At 41.3% G+C, this 16,776-nt stretch overlaps 2 protein-coding genes across 2 annotated transcripts; both read left to right on the forward strand.

Moving 5' to 3' along the window:
• Positions 1 to 9,711: 9,711 nt before the first annotated feature.
• LOC147456719 (pentatricopeptide repeat-containing protein At2g34400-like) lies at positions 9,712 to 10,401 on the forward strand. The gene is made up of 2 exons (XM_086513882.1): positions 9,712 to 10,000; positions 10,112 to 10,401. Exons 1-2 carry the CDS (start codon positions 9,712 to 9,714, stop codon positions 10,399 to 10,401), a joined length of 579 nt encoding a protein of 192 aa, XP_086370008.1.
• Positions 10,402 to 10,758: 357 nt separating this feature from the next.
• On the forward strand, positions 10,759 to 11,523 carry LOC147456720 (pentatricopeptide repeat-containing protein At1g03540-like). The gene is made up of 3 exons (XM_086513884.1): positions 10,759 to 11,038; positions 11,158 to 11,364; positions 11,396 to 11,523. The coding sequence occupies exons 1-3, from the start codon at positions 10,759 to 10,761 to the stop codon at positions 11,521 to 11,523; spliced, it is 615 nt and encodes a 204-aa protein (XP_086370010.1).
• The last annotated feature ends 5,253 nt before the right edge of the window (positions 11,524 to 16,776 follow it).

A 16,776-nucleotide genomic window follows, 5' to 3' on the forward strand; every position in this document is an offset into this window, starting at 1 on the left:
TGTGTTTATGGTAAACAAAAGAGGGTAAAATTTCAAAAATTAGGAAATGAAAGATAAAAAACTTGAGTTGGTTCATTTTGATGTTTGGGGTCCTACAAGTACACCATCACTTGGTGGCTCATTGTACTATGTAACATTCATAGACGATGCAACTGGGAAAACATGGGTTTATGTCATGAAGAATAAATCCGATGTATTTTTCATATTTCAAAGGTGGAAAGCCTTTGTGGAGAATGAAATAGGTACCAAGGTTAAATGCCTCAGATCCGACAATGGAGGCGAATATTGCAGCCAAGCTTTTGAAATCTTTTGTGCTAGCAATGGCATTCATAGGCAAAGGACAACCCCAAGGACACCTCAACAAAATAGGATTTCGAAAAGGATGAACAGGACAATCATGGAACGAGCACGAAGCATGCGGCTACATGCAGGCCTACCGCTTGAGCTTTGGGCGGAAGCTGTAAGTATGTTTGTGTACTAAATCAATCTGTCACCCTCAACGGCATTGGATGGGGGAGTTCCAGAAGAGGCATGGACAGGTAAACCGGTGAATTATGCATTTCTCAAAGTGTTTGGGTGTGAGGCTTTCATGCACATAGATAGAAGCCTAAGATCAAAGTTAGATGCAAAGTCCAAAAAGTGTTTCTTCATTGGCTATGGAGAAGGAGACTTTGGGTATCGCCTATGGAATCGTGAAGATGGTAAAATCTTAAGGAGTAGGGATGTAATTTTTAACGAACAAAATATGTACAAATATTACTTGGAAAGAAAACAAACAAAAGAAACAGGTGATGAGTACATGGAGCTTGAGGACGGTGAAGACTCAAGGACTGCAAACGGTGACAATGTGCAACAACGTCAACCAAATGAGGAGCCTCAACCTATTCCCCGAAGATCTACAAGAGCAAGTAGACCTCCAGAAAGGTTTGTTCCTTCCTTCAACCATCTCTTGATCTCAGATTTTAGAGAGCCGGAATCATATGAAGAAGCTATGCAACATGAATCCAAAGAAGAATGGACGAAGAGCATGCAAGTGGAGATGGACTCACTACATCACAACCAAACATGGGAGTTGGTTGAGTTGCCTAAAGGTAAGCGGGCACTTCAAAACAAATGGGTGTACAAGCTAAAGGAAGAAGAAGGTGGGAAGAAAAGGTACAAGTCTAGGCTTGTGGTAAAAGGTTTTTCTCAAAAGAAAGGTATTGACTTCAATGAAATATTTTCTCCTGTTGTAAAAATGAACTCAATTAGGCTTGTCTTAAGCCTTGTGGCTGCTCATGATCTAAATCTCGAGCAAATGGATGTATATACGGCATTCCCTCACGGTGACTTAGAGGAGGAAATCTACATGCTTCAACCAAAGGGGTATGAAGTAAAAGGTAAGGAGAAAATGGTTTGCAGATTAAAGAAGAGCTTGTATGGTTTAAAGCAAGCATCAAGACAGTGGTACTTGAAGTTTGATCGATGGATGTTGGATCATGGATTCACAAGATGCAACTCGGATCACTGCGTCTACGGAGAATTTGGGAGATGGGAAATTCATCATTCTAATGTTGTATGTTGATGACATGTTGATTGCAAGTGCTAACATGCAGGACATCAAAGACCTAAAAGAGGAGCTGTCCAAATCTTTTTCAATGAAAGATTTAGGTGCTACAAAGAGGATACTTGGTATGAAAATATCAAGGGACAGTACGAAGAAGACAATAAAGCTATCTCAAGAAGATTACATCAAGAAGGTACTAGAAAGGTTTGCAATGCAAATTGCAAAACCAGTTTCTACACCTTTGGCTGGTCATTTTAAACTAACGAAGGATATGTGTCCAAAGACACAAGAGGAGATAGCCTATATGTCTAAAGTTCCATATGCTACAGCGGTAGGTTCTCTAATGTATGCTATGGTCTGGACAAGGCGAGACATTGCACATGCAGTGGGAGTTGTGAGTAGGTTCATGGACAACCCAAGTAAAGAGCATTGGCAAGCTGTGAAGTGGATACTTAGGTATCTAAAAGGGACAACAACAAATGCTTTGTATTTTGGAGGAACTGATATTTTTCTAGAAGGGTATGCTGATGCAGATATGGCAGGTGACAAAGATACTCGAAGGAGCACTACTGGCTATGTGTTCACGGTTGGAGGCACAGTAGTAAGCTGGGCTTCAAAGCTGCAGAAAGTGGTTTCACTTTCTACCACGGAAGCAGAGTATGTAGCAATGACGGAGGCAAGCAAAGAAATTCTGTGGATTCACAGATTCTTAGAAGAGCTTGGATTCAAACAAGACAATTGTGTCTTGTACAGTGATAGCCAAGTGATAGCCAAAGCGCTATCCATCTTGCGAAGAACTCAGCCTTTCATTCAAGGAAAAAGCACATTGAGGTGAGATATCCCTTCATACGCACTCTTTTGGAAGAGGGACAACTAAATCTAGGAAAGGTGCATACAAGTGAAAATCCTGCAGACATGTTTACAAAGGTGGTCAACAAGGAGAAGTTGAGCTTTTGCTCATCTTCAATTGGCATTCAAGGATAAGAAGCCAGAATGGAAAGCAGTCATAGGTTTGGTTTGGAGATCAGTCTCCAAGTGGGAGATTGTTAAGTATGGATCCTGATTTACTCTTGTAATTTTCTGTGGTAAAAGCGCATATTTGTAAGGCCCCCATTATGAGGAGAAGCCATCGTGCGTGAAGGAAAATCACTCACCGGAAACCAAAATTTTCACGGACAAGAATCAGGGGCAACTTTAAAGGCCTCGGGGGCGGAGGCCCCCGAGACTTTTTTTTTGCCGGAATATTATGGCCGGACGGCGGCCGGAAAGTGGTCGGAAAACAACCGGTCGATTGGCCGGTGGCCGGTAGTCAATGGCCGATGGCCGGTGGTCGGAAGTCAATGGCCGGTGGCGGAATTCAAAAGCGGACTTGTCTTCTCAAGGGCGGCCACACATGGGCGGATTGGAGGGTCCGATTTGGACTTATTTGCACAAGGGCGGCTACACATGGCTGTCTCTCATAAGAGAGGGCAGCCCTTTTGTCCTATACAACCGGTCGATTGGTCGGTGGCCGGTAGTCAATGGCCGATGGCCGGTGGTCGGAAGTCAATGGCCGGTGGTCGGAAGTCAATGGCCAGTGGCCAGTGGTCGGAAGTCAATGGTCGAGGGACGGTGGCCGAATTCAAAAGCGGACTTGTCTTCTCAAGGGCGGCCACACATGGGCGGATTGGAGGGTCCGATTTGGACTTATCTACACAAGGGCGGCTACACATGGCTGCCTCTCATGAGAGAGGGCAGCCCTTTTGGCCTATAAAAGGAGGCCATTTCTACACACATTTCATAGTGTGTGAAGTTGATGCAACAAGGTGAGTGTGAGGTGGTGAGAGTGAAGCAAGGCGGGAGCTCCATTAAGGGTATAATCCCTTTGTAAACTACTTCTTGTTTTGAAGTACTAAAGCCATTGAATGGCTGCTTTCCCGTGGACGTAGCCCACATTGGGTGAACCACGTATATCGTGTGTACTCTCTCTCTCTATCTCTCTCTCTCTCTCTACTCTATAATCTCGTGTATATAAATTTGTCTCTCTCCATTAAGTAATCTACTCAATTATCTATTTAGCTACGTCTTATTTCCTAACATTGTCCGGGGATCGCTCCAATACCTAATCCACCGAACTAGTCTGCTTCTACTCTGGGTACCAGACAATTTCACAAAACCTCACCACCACGACCCTTACAAAGGCTATGCATAAATTCTATCAATACATTAACCTCATAAGATCATACATCAACCACAATAATAGTAGCTATAACTGCAGTGACGGTTTGTTTGATAATTAGACCCACAAGATCTTATACATCAAATTGCACATGACAGAGAAATTGTAACAAAATCTGCAAAGTACAGAATCTGCAACCTGTGTCCTGTAGCCTATAATAGAGAGTCTGTAACCTATTTACTTCTATGTAAGCACTTGTACCTGTAACTTGTAGCCAAATGACCCAAATATGTAGAAATCACATAATTTACAAGTAGATGGGAAAAGACAAAACAGGGCCTGAAATGAGCACAAACTAGCCCTACGGGTATATCTATAGACCCTATGCTACACTTCATGTGCTTACCAAGGGTGATATGAGAAAATGACATGTGCAGCCTTGCGACGCTTTGTAGAGCCTCCCACCCGCTCTGATACCAGTACCAATTGAAGGTGCGAGAGCGTGCAAGCATGGAGTGCGGTGGAGGTGAAGTGGAGAAGAAGATGAGACACAGATGTAGTGGACTCGCTCACAATAGTGAGCTAGTGTTAGGACACTAACTACACCCTAAATACTAATCAACATTACAAATTTCCACATATTTTCCATGATTCATATCCTTGCTAACCAGCATAGCATCAACATTTAGCATACTTGATTCACTGTTATTGAAAGACAGATTACTGTTTCATAAGATAGATTACTATGTAAAAAGACAGAAAAATAGAGAAACATGTCTTGTCTTAAGCACTAAGCATTTATATTCTGAAAAAAGGTGTGCTTACAAGAGGATGCAAAAAGCCCTTTAATACATAAATCAAAATAGATATATGACTTTTCACATCTCCAAAAGCACCTAAGATTCAAAATAATCTAATTACTAAGTATTAGGTATTAGGTGTGCTTTTTTGCCTTAACACTGGCACACCCGGTGGTGGGTAAAGTATTTTGCGACCTGAATCCACACAAGAAAATCCCTTGATCTGTTATCCCAAAATTTGAGAACATCTAATTCCTTGTCCAGCAAAGTATAGTGACTGAAATCAAATTCAACTTACAAAAAGTACTTTCCAGAAAATCAGAAAAACAACAAATCAATGTCATTTGTTTTGGCCTTGTTTTGTTTTTTTTCCCCTCGGTGTTTGTTTGTGGGCTTCAATCTGCTAATACATTATCATCCCCTAGATGATTTTCTAACACCTCTTTCAATATTTCCTCAGTGTTTCCTGCCATTGCCATTGTCTCCAGCTCCTTCAAATCTGTTTTTATCAACAACAGATCCTCTGTCCTGTCCTTGATTTCTTTATACTTATCTTCCTCCTCTGTTTACTCAGCATCATCTGTAAGCAGTATTTCATTCTTTTTCTTTGCTTCTGCAAGCACATCTGTCTTCTGATCACTCTTGTTCACCTGCATTTGCCTGTAAATATCCAGCGTTGTACAAGTATCATCCCAATCTGCATCCAAATCTTTATGAACTTCTGGCTTCTCACTGTGCTCCTCCCTTTCAATGATTTTTTACAGAACAATTACTAACCTATCAAAGTCCTCCTTTACTGACTTTTCACCTGTATGCATCCTAACTGGCACATCCATCTTCACTTCCTCCATCTTTCTCAAATTTTACTCCAACATATATTTCTCCTTGATTTCTAACTCCATCTGTAACCCAAGCCTTTGAAATTCGTCTTTATTCATCTGCAACTCAAAGATAGATTATTTTCTTCTTCTGCCTTTTCTAGTTTGAACATCTAGTAAGGTCGTTGAATAACTGCCATTAATCTTTGCTGAATCATTTTCCAGACATTTTGGCCTATACTTACAACATCTTCCATCGTGGTATTAAATAATTTGTGAGAAACAAATATACCATCTACTTCCACATCATCTGTAAACAGTATGTTTCAGCTGCTTTTCAACTGAACTCAACAACTTCTCTGCAAAGTGAAATAATTTTCTGCCAAAACATTGAGTTCTGTCATGAATCTACTTTTGTCCTCTTCTATCCACTGCTTAACAGTTGTAGACCTCAACTGTGCTTCTGCCAATTGTCTCTTCACATCATTAATTTCATTCTCCTTGGACTGCATAAAGGTGTTCACCTTATTCTTCAGTTGTTCCAATTTCTCTAACTGTAGAAAATTTTCCTGTTTTGAAGTATGCTTCTGCAAAGCTACTTCTAACTCCTTTTTCTCCTTTATTAATCTCTCCTCTGTCTGTTTCATCTCATCAATACAATCCTCCCTCTTATTGAGAAAAAACATTGCATTCTCCAAACCTCTCATAACTTCTGTATAATGTCTTGGTTTTGAAAATTTCCCAATACCCTCTATATCCTTTTTTGCAATGTAGAATGACAAGGAAATGAGAATTCAAATAAACCTAAATGCACATTTTTACTACTTCCTGGAATATCAGCAAACAGATTCAATTTTCTCTTCTCAACTTTCATAGTCTTCTTCTCCACACTTGGTTCCTTGACCTTTGAAGCAGAAAGTGGCACTGCATCTTTCAAAGATATCTGAAATACATCTTCTTGCATAATTTTTCCCCAACTCTGTTGTATGCCTGCTTCCACTTCTATAGCTTTGAAGCCCATATCCAACATATCTTTAACAATATCTGTATCTATTTTTACTACTAGTTGTTTTGAATCCTTTCTATCTTCCTGAACCCCCCTTCTGTCTTTGATTTCTTCACAAGAGGCTCATCATCTAATGGCTCCACATTCTATACTTCCTTCTTTCCTTTCCCTACTATAGGAACTTTGGTTGCTTTCTGTCCTTTAGTTTCTGCTAAATGCAAAGACAACGATTTTTCCTTTGCATACTCAAACATCCTACAAAATCTGCATCTTTCAAAACATAGCATGAGATAGGAAAGATGCTCTGACCTCTTTCCAAATACACTGAAGTCATCCAAAAACACCCTCATGAATGTAGTAAAAAATGGAGCAAATTATTCTTGTACCCACTTCTGAAAAGTTAGTGGGGCATTCATCACTCCAAATGTCATAACATTGCTTGCATATACTCCCCATTCTATCACAAAACTTGTTTTGTCCCTGTCTTCAGGTGCCATCAAAATTTGGCTATATCAATTGTAACCATCAAGAAAACTATACATTTGATGACCTGCAATTGCATCCAACAATGTATCCTGGAAAGAGAGAGGAAATGGATCTGTCTTTGTGGTTGCATTCAGTTTTCTGTAATGAACACAGATCCTTAATTTTCCATTTTTCTTTGAAACTATCACAATAGGTGATAACCATGTGACCTGTTCAATTGGGTAAATGAATCTAACTTTCAACAACTTATCCATTGACAGTCTTTGCATAGTTAGGGTTCATCATGTATCTCTGAGATACAACAGGAACAACATCTTTCTACAAATTAATTTTATGCATACAGAATCTTGGATCCACCCCTTTCATATTTGTATAATTCCATGCAAATATGTCCTTGAATTCCTGCAAGCTCTATCAATTCTTGTTTGAATTGTCCCTCTACATGCACACTAATTTTAATTGTCTTTGGTTTCTAAAGTGTTCCCAGGTTAAGCTCTTGTAAGTCATCTTCTTTAACTCTAGCCAACTTAGACATATGTTCCTCAAAAGACTATTTAGCCTGTATAATCTGCTGAATATGAAGTCTTTCATCCTCTCCTATCATCAAGTCATCTTTGTGTTCCTGTTCTGTTTCATGTTTTGACCTAACATCCTATTTTGTATAATTATCATGCTTTCTCTTGGACTTATACTGATCCACAATGTTTGCGACATCAATTTTCAATTTTGGAACCATAGAACTGTTAACCTGAAGGAACTCATCATCCCCTATTTCATCAACCATATTGATACCTTGAGCATACAGAGCTCTAGCATATTTAGGTAGAATCTTTGTTGCCACCATATTCATCTTCACCTTCTTTTTACCCTTTCTGGTTGTAATTCTCTGTGCTCCCCAATCTTGCTTGACTTTTGCTATCTTCAACCAAGGTCTCCCTAATAACAAAGGATATGGACTGTCTCCTTCATCCATCTTGAGAAACTTGAAAGTAACACAGAAAACCTGAAATGTAAATCTCGTGATTTCTAAGAATGCCTAGAGGTTGAATCCTCCTCTGATCAGCCATCTTTAATTGAAAATGAAATTCCTCCAATGTTGACAATTTCAACTTTCTGTACATGGATTTTGGTAAGATGTTTACTCCAGAACCTCCATCCAACTGTACTCCTGCAATTTCTTCTTCCTGATATTGCACATGCATTCTTGGCACCCTGTAATCAATATCTTCTAGTTGTACATGACAAATTTCTGGTTCCTGCTTCACTCCATCCTCCTGTGCAAATTTGTTCAAAATCTGTTTCTTAAATTCTGGTACTAGACTCAAAATGTGATCCAAGCTAATCATGGTGTTTGTTAAAAACAAAGAGTTCTTCTTCTCTCCTTGCTCCACCTGAGTTTGCCTTATTATATTCTCCTTCTTTTGAGAAAACAGTACAGGTGGCAGTACTGTCCCTTGTTTTGGAGATGTATCTTTTTGAGTCTTTTGAATCTCCTTCAAACAACCCTGTCTGACCTATTTTTGTACTTCCCAAACTTTGGGATCTTTCATCACCCTATCTTTTACCTCCTTATCTGGTTGATATTGTTTTCCTGACCTTGTCACTGTTTAACACAGTGATGACAGGTCTTTCCACAACCACTTCCTTCTGTTTGCATTGGGAACAATCACATTGAACATGTAAGACTCTAAAATCCTCGTCATTTTGTCCCTCTATTACAGAATCAGAACCTGGTTCCTGTTCTTCCACTAGCACAACATTTGCTTGTGGAGGCCTGTTTTGTTGATGTGCATTCTCATCAGGTTGCCTTTGATTATCAGTAAATCTAACAATTGGAATGCCTCTTTCATTCCTGTGTTTACACCAAAGAGGACAGTTGGGACCTTGCCCGTGATTTAGTTCTCCATAAAAGGTACATGGAGCAGTGTTCATGTTACACCCTCCTTGTGGTGGTGGTGGACCCCAGTTTTTCCTTGCTAGAAATCTCCTTGATGGTACTCTCATTACTCTGTTTCTGTCTGGAGCAAGCGAATTAGCTGCTGGTTGGATTCCCTTAGGTGCTAACTCCCCTGGGCTTGCCCTGTTCCTTGGATTATACCAACAGTAACTGTCTGTATGGCATGGTTTCTGACAAATTTGGCAAAATGGCTTTTCCTTCTGTTGTGATGCAAAGATGCCCATATTCTTCAATGTAGCAGTTATCTGTTTACCTAGATCATTGGAACCCTCTTTGTCCTTCCTTTTTCTTTTTCTGTCTTTTCTCTCCTTAATTTTACTCTTCTTCCTTTCCTTTCTGGCTTTCCTTGTCTTTTTCTTTTTTCTGTCTTCATCCTTTAAATCATCAGAGTCACTCTCTGTATTTGAATCAGATGAGTCTCCTTCTGAGTCTGAATCTGTCTCAGAATCCTCATGTGTATCTAAATCTCTGTCATGCTTATGAGTCTTCTTTCTCTTGCTAGAGCTAGACCATTTTGTACACATTCTCTTTTCTGCTCTCTTTGTTTGTTGCTACTACAACAAAATCATTGAAATCTCCTACTCCAATAGCTATATCATTGCTTGCTACTGAAGTTCTCATGTTCTTTCTCAATCCTTTACAAAAGTACTCACTCAGAGTTTCATTAGTGGGCCTCTCATTGGCATCCAACCTACCTGCTAGATCTAACATTTTTTGTGCATAATCCTCAACCAATCAGGATTTTTGTTTCACACCTCCGATGATGAGGGTGAGATCATCACACACACACATATACACATAACAAAAACGCACCATTTCGAGCGTAGGAGGAGAAGAGCACATGACTTCTAATTTTCAAGTATGAGATGGCTTGAGTGAGGTGGCCAAGAGTGGTCTTTATGAGTGCCTTGTCCTCGTCATTTGCACTACTTTGGTTGATATGTATGCCAAGTGCAATGATCTTGAGATGGCACAACATGTGCTTGAGGAGCTACCCTCTTGGGATGTTGTTTCTTGGAGTTCGCTTATCACATCATACACCCAACATGGCCAAGGTAAGCAAGCATTGGATTGTTTCAAACGCATGCAAGCTGAGGGCTTATCTCCAGATGCAGTAACCCATTTTTCCATCTTGAAAGCCTGTGGCATTGTAGGAGATATTGAAAATGGGAAAAGCTTCCATGATGAAATTGCGCAACACGGGTTGCTGGGGAAAAATGTTGTGCTTGGTACTGCTCTTGTGGACATGTATGCCAAGTGTGGTGGTCTTGCAGAGGCACAACGAGTTCTTGAGGAGTTTCCTTTTTAAGATGTTGTCCCTTGGAATGCACTAATCACAGGATATGCCCAAAAAGGAGAGGGTGAGCAAGTATTGAACTGTTTCAAGAGTATGGAATGTGAGGGCGTTCTTCCAGATGCAGCGACCTATGCTTGCATCTTGAAAGCTTGTAGCTCTGTGCAAGCCATTGAAAAGGGTAAACAAATTCATGATGAGATAGTAAGAAAGGGCTTGCTTGAAAATAGTATTGTGCTTGACACTGCTTTGGTTGACATGTATGCAAAGTGTGGAGCTCTTGCAAAAGCACAATGTCTACTTGAGGAGATGCCTATACGGGATGTTGTGTCCTAGAGTGCACTAATAACAGGATATGCCCAACAAGAGGAAGGCGAAAAAGCATTGAACTGTGTCAAATGCATGCAAGGTGAACTTTGAAGGCTTCTCTCCAGATGCGATTACCTATGCTTGCATCTTGAAAGCCTGTGGCACCATAGGAGCTGCTGACCAGGGTGAAGAATTCACGATGAGATTGTGAGACAAGGGTTGCTGGAAAAAGATGTGCTTGGCAATGCGATTTTGGACATGTATGCCAAGTGCCATGCTCTTGCAAAGGCACAACAAGTGCTTGATTAGCTTCCCTCTCTGGATGTTGTTTCTTGGAATGCACTAGTTGCAGGATACACTCAACATGGCAAAGGTGAGCAAGCAATGAACTGTTTCAAGCGCATGCAGAGTGAGGGCATTTTTCCTAATGCAATAACCTATGCTCGCATCTTGAAAACTTATGATTCCATGCAAGCTGATGAGCAGGGGAAAGAAATGCATGAGGATATTGTGAGTCAGGGCTGGTTGAGAAATAATATTATGCTTGGCAATGCTCTTGTGGACATGTATCCCAAGTGCGGTGCTCTTGAGAAGGCCCAACAGGTGCTTGAGAAGCTTCCTTCTTGGGATTTTGTCTCTTGGAATGCACTAATCGATGCACTGGGTACGCTCAACAGGGCCAAGGTGAGCAAGCATTGCATACTTTCAATCGCATGCAAGATGAGGGTGTATACCTCGATGCAATGACCTATTCTTGCATTTTGAAAGCTTGTGGCATCCTAGGAGCCACTGGCAAGGGGAAACAAATTCATGACGAGATTGCGAACCAAGGGATGCTGCAAAATGATGTTCTGCTTGGTAGTGCTCTTGTTGATATGTATGTTAAGTTTGGTCCTCTTGTGAAAGCACATCACGTGGTGAAGGAGCTCCCTTCTCGGAATGCTACCTCTTGGAATGCACTAATTGCAGGATATGTTCGACAGGGCCAAGGTGAGCAAGCTTTGAACTGTTTTGAATGCAGGATATGTTCGACAGGGCCAAGGTGAGCAAGCTTTGAACTGTTTTGAATGCATGCAGTTTGAGGGCATTGCCCGTGATGCAGGGACGCTTACTTGCTTGCTTAATGCATGCAGTCATTTAGGGCAGTAAGTATGGAGTGAAGCCAGATTAGAGATCTACACCTGCATGATTGACCTTTTCGGGCACGCAGAGCACCTTGAAAATTCGGTACGTCTGATTCAGGACATGCCCTCTTCGGGTTGTTTGGTAGTTTGGCATGCCCTGTTGGGTGCTTATCGAAACTTATCATTTGTACTAAGCAAGTTTTACATGCACCAAAAGGGCACACAGACTCATTTAAGTACATACCTATTAAAGTGAAATTTGTGGGCACACTTAAGTAATTAGTTCAGATAATGATAGAATTGCATGTTATTCCCCTCTAAAAATAGTTCAAACATATTTTTCTCCCCAAATGGTTTGGTTAAAGTGTTATAGGTTTTGAAAACAAGCTTATCTATGAGATGAAATATTGACAACGTGAAAAAAGTGTTTTATGAAAGGGCCTTGAGAGGCTCCCTAGTTGGCAAACTTATTGCCTGCAAAACTTGAAACTCACAAGCTCAAGTGAGATCCTCTACCTGGATATGAAAAAGAGCCTATGAGTTTCACCTTCTTAAGGACAGCATGGATAGCATATGACATTAAGTGCACAAGAGAGACCTTCATATTGTTAGCAAGGTAAGTCCTTCAATTTTCAACCCTACACCTAATCATAACCAGCTTGGTAGTCTTTGTTTTTGCTTTGATGCCTCCATAGGGTGTTGCGGGAGCGACTCACACACCCATGAAGTGCATGCAAACACTACCTAGATCAACATAATGACAATCGAGGACACATATGACACGATAGGCACACGGAGGAAATCTCTTTAGCTTGTCAGGCTGAGACCATCCTACACATACAACACTCTGGAAGGCCAACTAAACCACAATCAAGAACCTCACTGCTCTCAGCTACACCACCTAGCCACATACACACATACGGAAGGTAACTCACCTAATCATGTCAGATTCGTACGAAACTTAAGGAACAGCATCCCCTCACTAAGATACACATGTTCCTAAGCTTCTACACTCAAAACCCTCACTCTAAACCCATCTGCAGAAAACGCGTGGGATGATAGAGAAGAATTTTGAAAGTGTCTGAAATTGAAATTTATGAGTACCTATGCGTAGCTTATGTCGCCACGATTCTATAGACTACTAGCACGCAGAAAACATACATCGTTTGATACACTTACGGCCACAAATAGCTCGTAGATGCGTCGGCGTGTGCGCTTCATCTCGCGTGGAATGCTTAGCGTTGTCGCGTAGCTCTCCTCAAGCCTACAACAATGGTGCAGTCGGATCTCCAATGTGTTGAGCGAGCCGGACGTAGCGAGAGGATAAAGCTCACGCTCACTCTCTTTCTCTCTCACACACAGTAGACGGCAGCGCTAAAGTTTTGATTATGATTAAAGTTCCCTTTACAAAATGACCTAGGTACCTTATATACTAAGGCTACCTTAGGTTTAACCAAAAATGGGGTTGAAAGGGTCAAATAGCTTTGTATTTACAATCTGGAAGTCCCATTGCACCCTGGCTTCTGAAACTAGAATAACTACTCATTACAAATGACATTTATAGCCATAATCCGCAGCATATCATAACTCGCAAAAGATAAGACTTTGGTACGAAAATTGAGTTATGTTGTGTTGTTGACCCAACGGTCAACATTCCCCCCTTCCGCGTTCATGTCGTCCTCGACATGACCTGATTGTCGATGGCGATGTGGTCTTTACTGTCGTTTTGGCTTCATCTGTTGCACTGCTTGTAACTTTGTCGAACCACAATGTCAAGAACTATGATCCATTAGAGCGGACATCTATCATCATAACCATTCAGCTTTTGAGATGGACTTTGATTACTTTTATGTCTGCTCTTCTTCATTGGGGACTTCTTTGTTCCTGTGCAATCATGTTGTTAGTGTTGTGTGCAACTTTGTCATTGTAGGCCATTCTTCGACTCGCCATTGAGGAGAAGTATGCTATGATATGAAATTGGTGCTCCAATTCATTTGTCAATTGATTTGAGTAGCATTTCCTTATTGTTGGTGTAGAAGGAATATGTACAAGAGGATGGTGATAGGTGTCTTTAGATTAAGGTATAAAACCTGGATGACCAAAGGAAAAAAACCCGGTGGGAAAAAAAATGCCTTTGGTATATGCTCTTATTAGAGTTGAGCAGTTGAACGTGAAGTACATGTTCATGAAAGGTGAGTGCTTGGGTGAAACACGGAAAGAGTGCCTGATGCAAGTGTCAATTATGGGACACTCTATATGCATATGAGAAATTTGTCAACAAAAGCATGCAATGTGAAAGAAGGAGATGATGGGTGTTTCGAGGAATAAATGTAGCACATGTGACATCAAAAGATGTCTCAATAGCTTCCACCTTTCCAAGAAGGGTTGTCGATGTAGAAGCTTCTCCACTCGTATCTCACTGTGCTTAGTACGTGAGTGTCTTTTGGACCTTCTACTTCACTTCACCAGACTTAAGTACTTAGACTTCGACTCTTTTGCTCACCTATACCAACATGAGCGATACAATGTAAATATGCTCAACTCTTCCAGCTTGAGCAGTACCTAGAATAGCTAAGACGCTTAGACCACGGAGAATATTACTTGAAGCTTTGGGACTAACACCTCACTCATTTTGTGGCTTAGCTACTCGACTCTGACTTTTATGTGTTATGGAATTGATATCTTATTATTTATTGCAGCTATGACAGGTGGAAAAGGCTTGACCGAGCTAAGCTATTGCAAAAGGATATCATATTTTATGTACATTTTATTATTCAAGTGCTCTTTATGAGCTTTGGCCATTTATGACTGGCCGGCCAGTTTGTAACCAATTTGACCATTCAAGAAATCTATATAACAAATACGTGCAAGAGGGAAATGGTCACTCTTGCACGGGGGGAGATTGCACCCAGTGTATGCGTTCTTCTTCTCACCTCTCCTCTCTTCTCTCTCGCGTGCCGGCATAGCACTCCATTCTAAGAGGTGCGTGTGCATGCGCCCTATTGCTTCTCTCTCGCACTCTGTCTCCTTCTGTTCGTGTATCTCGCGATTATGCGTCTATGTGGTTGCCACGTATGTCAATTAGTCCGTTTTATGGTTTGTAGTATGCTATTTCGGGTATTTCGTAGGGCAGCCACGCTCCCGTTTGTAGTAGTGGTATCAGAGCAAGGTGAAAAGGATCATGACAATGCCAGATACGAGGATGCGAGGAGATTCATGACCAATCAATCCCACAGCTAAGTTTCCGTTACTTATCTTATTAGTATCATTGGTATGACATTTATATTTTGATTTATAAGTGCATAAACATCGTTATATAATTCAATTAAAACAAACCTTGCTTGATTTTAATATCATGGAATTAAAAGACGATTGAAGAATAATTAAGTATGAAATTCAATAGAATTACCTTGTTTAAGAGTTTACAACCAAGGTATTAAGCATCACCTATGTATAATTATAATACATAGTCTATGCATAGAGATTTAAAGCAGCAGGAGACATTGAACGAGATTGTTGAATGGTGGAGTTTTGAGGAAGTAATTAGAAGACGTAGGATTCTCTCATAACAATCGATGCTAACTCTCGGACATAGTTGTGCGTAGTACTAACCAATTAGATGTGATACTGTGGTGGGAATGTCCACCCCGCAGGAGGCTTAAATTTTAATTTTAATTTAAATAGCACTAAGTGTTTGCAGTCTGCATTCATCATCATCGTCATCGCTGCTACGGTGATCATCATCACCATCCCCACCGTTCGGAGACCCCGTTTGTCACCCTGGTCACCAGCTATCAACATCACACGACATCACAACATGCTCGGCTTTTGCGGCAGGGACTGAGTCGCCACGACGACTGCGATACACGTTTTTTTTTCTTTCTTTCTTTTCCTTTGCTGCCATAACATGACGTTGTGAGCGGGATGAAAACACACACAGTTCCTCTATAACGACCCGACACACACTCTTGGGAAGATACACACACACACACTATGGGGCACCACTCGGCTTACACAACACACCTGGCCGAGACAGGGAACACACCTCTAGAGTGAGAGGAGAGAGACTATCCACTTGCCCACTCCACACAGAGACACACACACACACACACACACACACACACACACACACACACACAAAAACTCAACTCAAAAGAGGAGAACTTCTGATGTTTAGATACAAATGAGCTTGGGCCAACACCAATGGGGAAAACAACTCACACAATATGGGTAAAAGATACCAGATACAATCACAAATTGGAGAAGAAGCTTCACTCACCGGAGAAGATTACACAGAAAAACAGCAGAAAAAGAGTGATGAATTTGGCAAAATGGACAGCGCCATCGCGTCCGGAATGGCCCAAAACCCCAGTCTACAATGTCAAAGTGCTCAAATCCGACCTCGGATAAGCAGTTTACGGCCAAAACAGGCTCCAAAATGAGCAAAAACACACCTGCGGCTGTTCCTCCTCTCTTCTCCACGTTTTTTCTGGTCTTCTCTCTATTTTTTCAGTTCCCACACTTAGCTTTTTTAGTTGGGCACCCTTGGCCTTTTAGATGACCTCAAACGGACCCCGAACAGGCCAAAAACTGACCTCGCGGTGCATAGTTGTCACCTTTTTGCATCATTCGCACACCTGGCACTCAGCTCGTTTCCAATAATGCATCTCGCCACCACGTGAAGTGGCTCCAAAAATTGTTCCTAATAATGACCTTTCTACATAACTCTCACAAGAAAACACCCACGTCGTGCCCGTACTTATCCACGTGCAAGTCTTGACCTCGTTCGGCCTCCTGACGCCACTAGATGCCATCTGACGCACTCGCTTACCTCATGTCGTCGGCCGGCGGATAGCTTCCTCAAGAAGTTTTACATCCTATAAACTCCTCATTATTGTAGAAAAAACATACTGGTACTGGTAATAGTGAAAATCGATGCACTATGTACACCCTGTCCTACCTGTACACATGTGGGCCCCACGTAACCACCTGGCTATGGAAAATGGGCAATCCTTTATTCGATGCACCATGTATGTGTATGTACATATGCACAATCCCTTGCTCCAAAAAACTCCTGAAATAATTTGCCCACCCCCTAGCCTGCTAGAGCATTCATGCTCAGCAGCAGCACTAGTAGATGCTGATTCCACCTGGATCAAAAGGCCAAAGGCATATCGCCTGATTCACAAGAAGCATCATAACACCACACCTACATTTTTTAACAATCAACCAAAATGCACCATAGCCATATCCAACTAACACATCCGCCCTGTCTGGA

This window comes from Adiantum capillus-veneris, chromosome 6 (genome assembly GCF_014529385.1).
Source record: "Adiantum capillus-veneris isolate H3 chromosome 6, ASM1452938v2, whole genome shotgun sequence".
Classification (NCBI taxonomy): Eukaryota; Viridiplantae; Streptophyta; class Polypodiopsida; order Polypodiales; family Pteridaceae; genus Adiantum; species Adiantum capillus-veneris.

Bases quoted from the DNA above. Each gene is read 5' to 3' on its own strand.
- LOC147456719 (XM_086513882.1), top strand. From the start codon at position 9,712: ATGTATGCCAAGTGCAATGATCTTGAGATGGCACAACATGTGCTTGAG. The intron at 10,001-10,111 runs GTACTGCTCTTG...CACTAATCACAG, and splicing joins GGGGAAAAATGTTGTGCTTG to GATATGCCCAAAAAGGAGAG.
- LOC147456720 (XM_086513884.1), top strand. From the start codon at position 10,759: ATGAACTGTTTCAAGCGCATGCAGAGTGAGGGCATTTTTCCTAATGCA. The intron at 11,039-11,157 runs GTACGCTCAACA...GTGGCATCCTAG, and splicing joins TGCACTAATCGATGCACTGG to GAGCCACTGGCAAGGGGAAA. The intron at 11,365-11,395 runs GTGAGCAAGCTT...TTTTGAATGCAG, and splicing joins ATATGTTCGACAGGGCCAAG to GATATGTTCGACAGGGCCAA.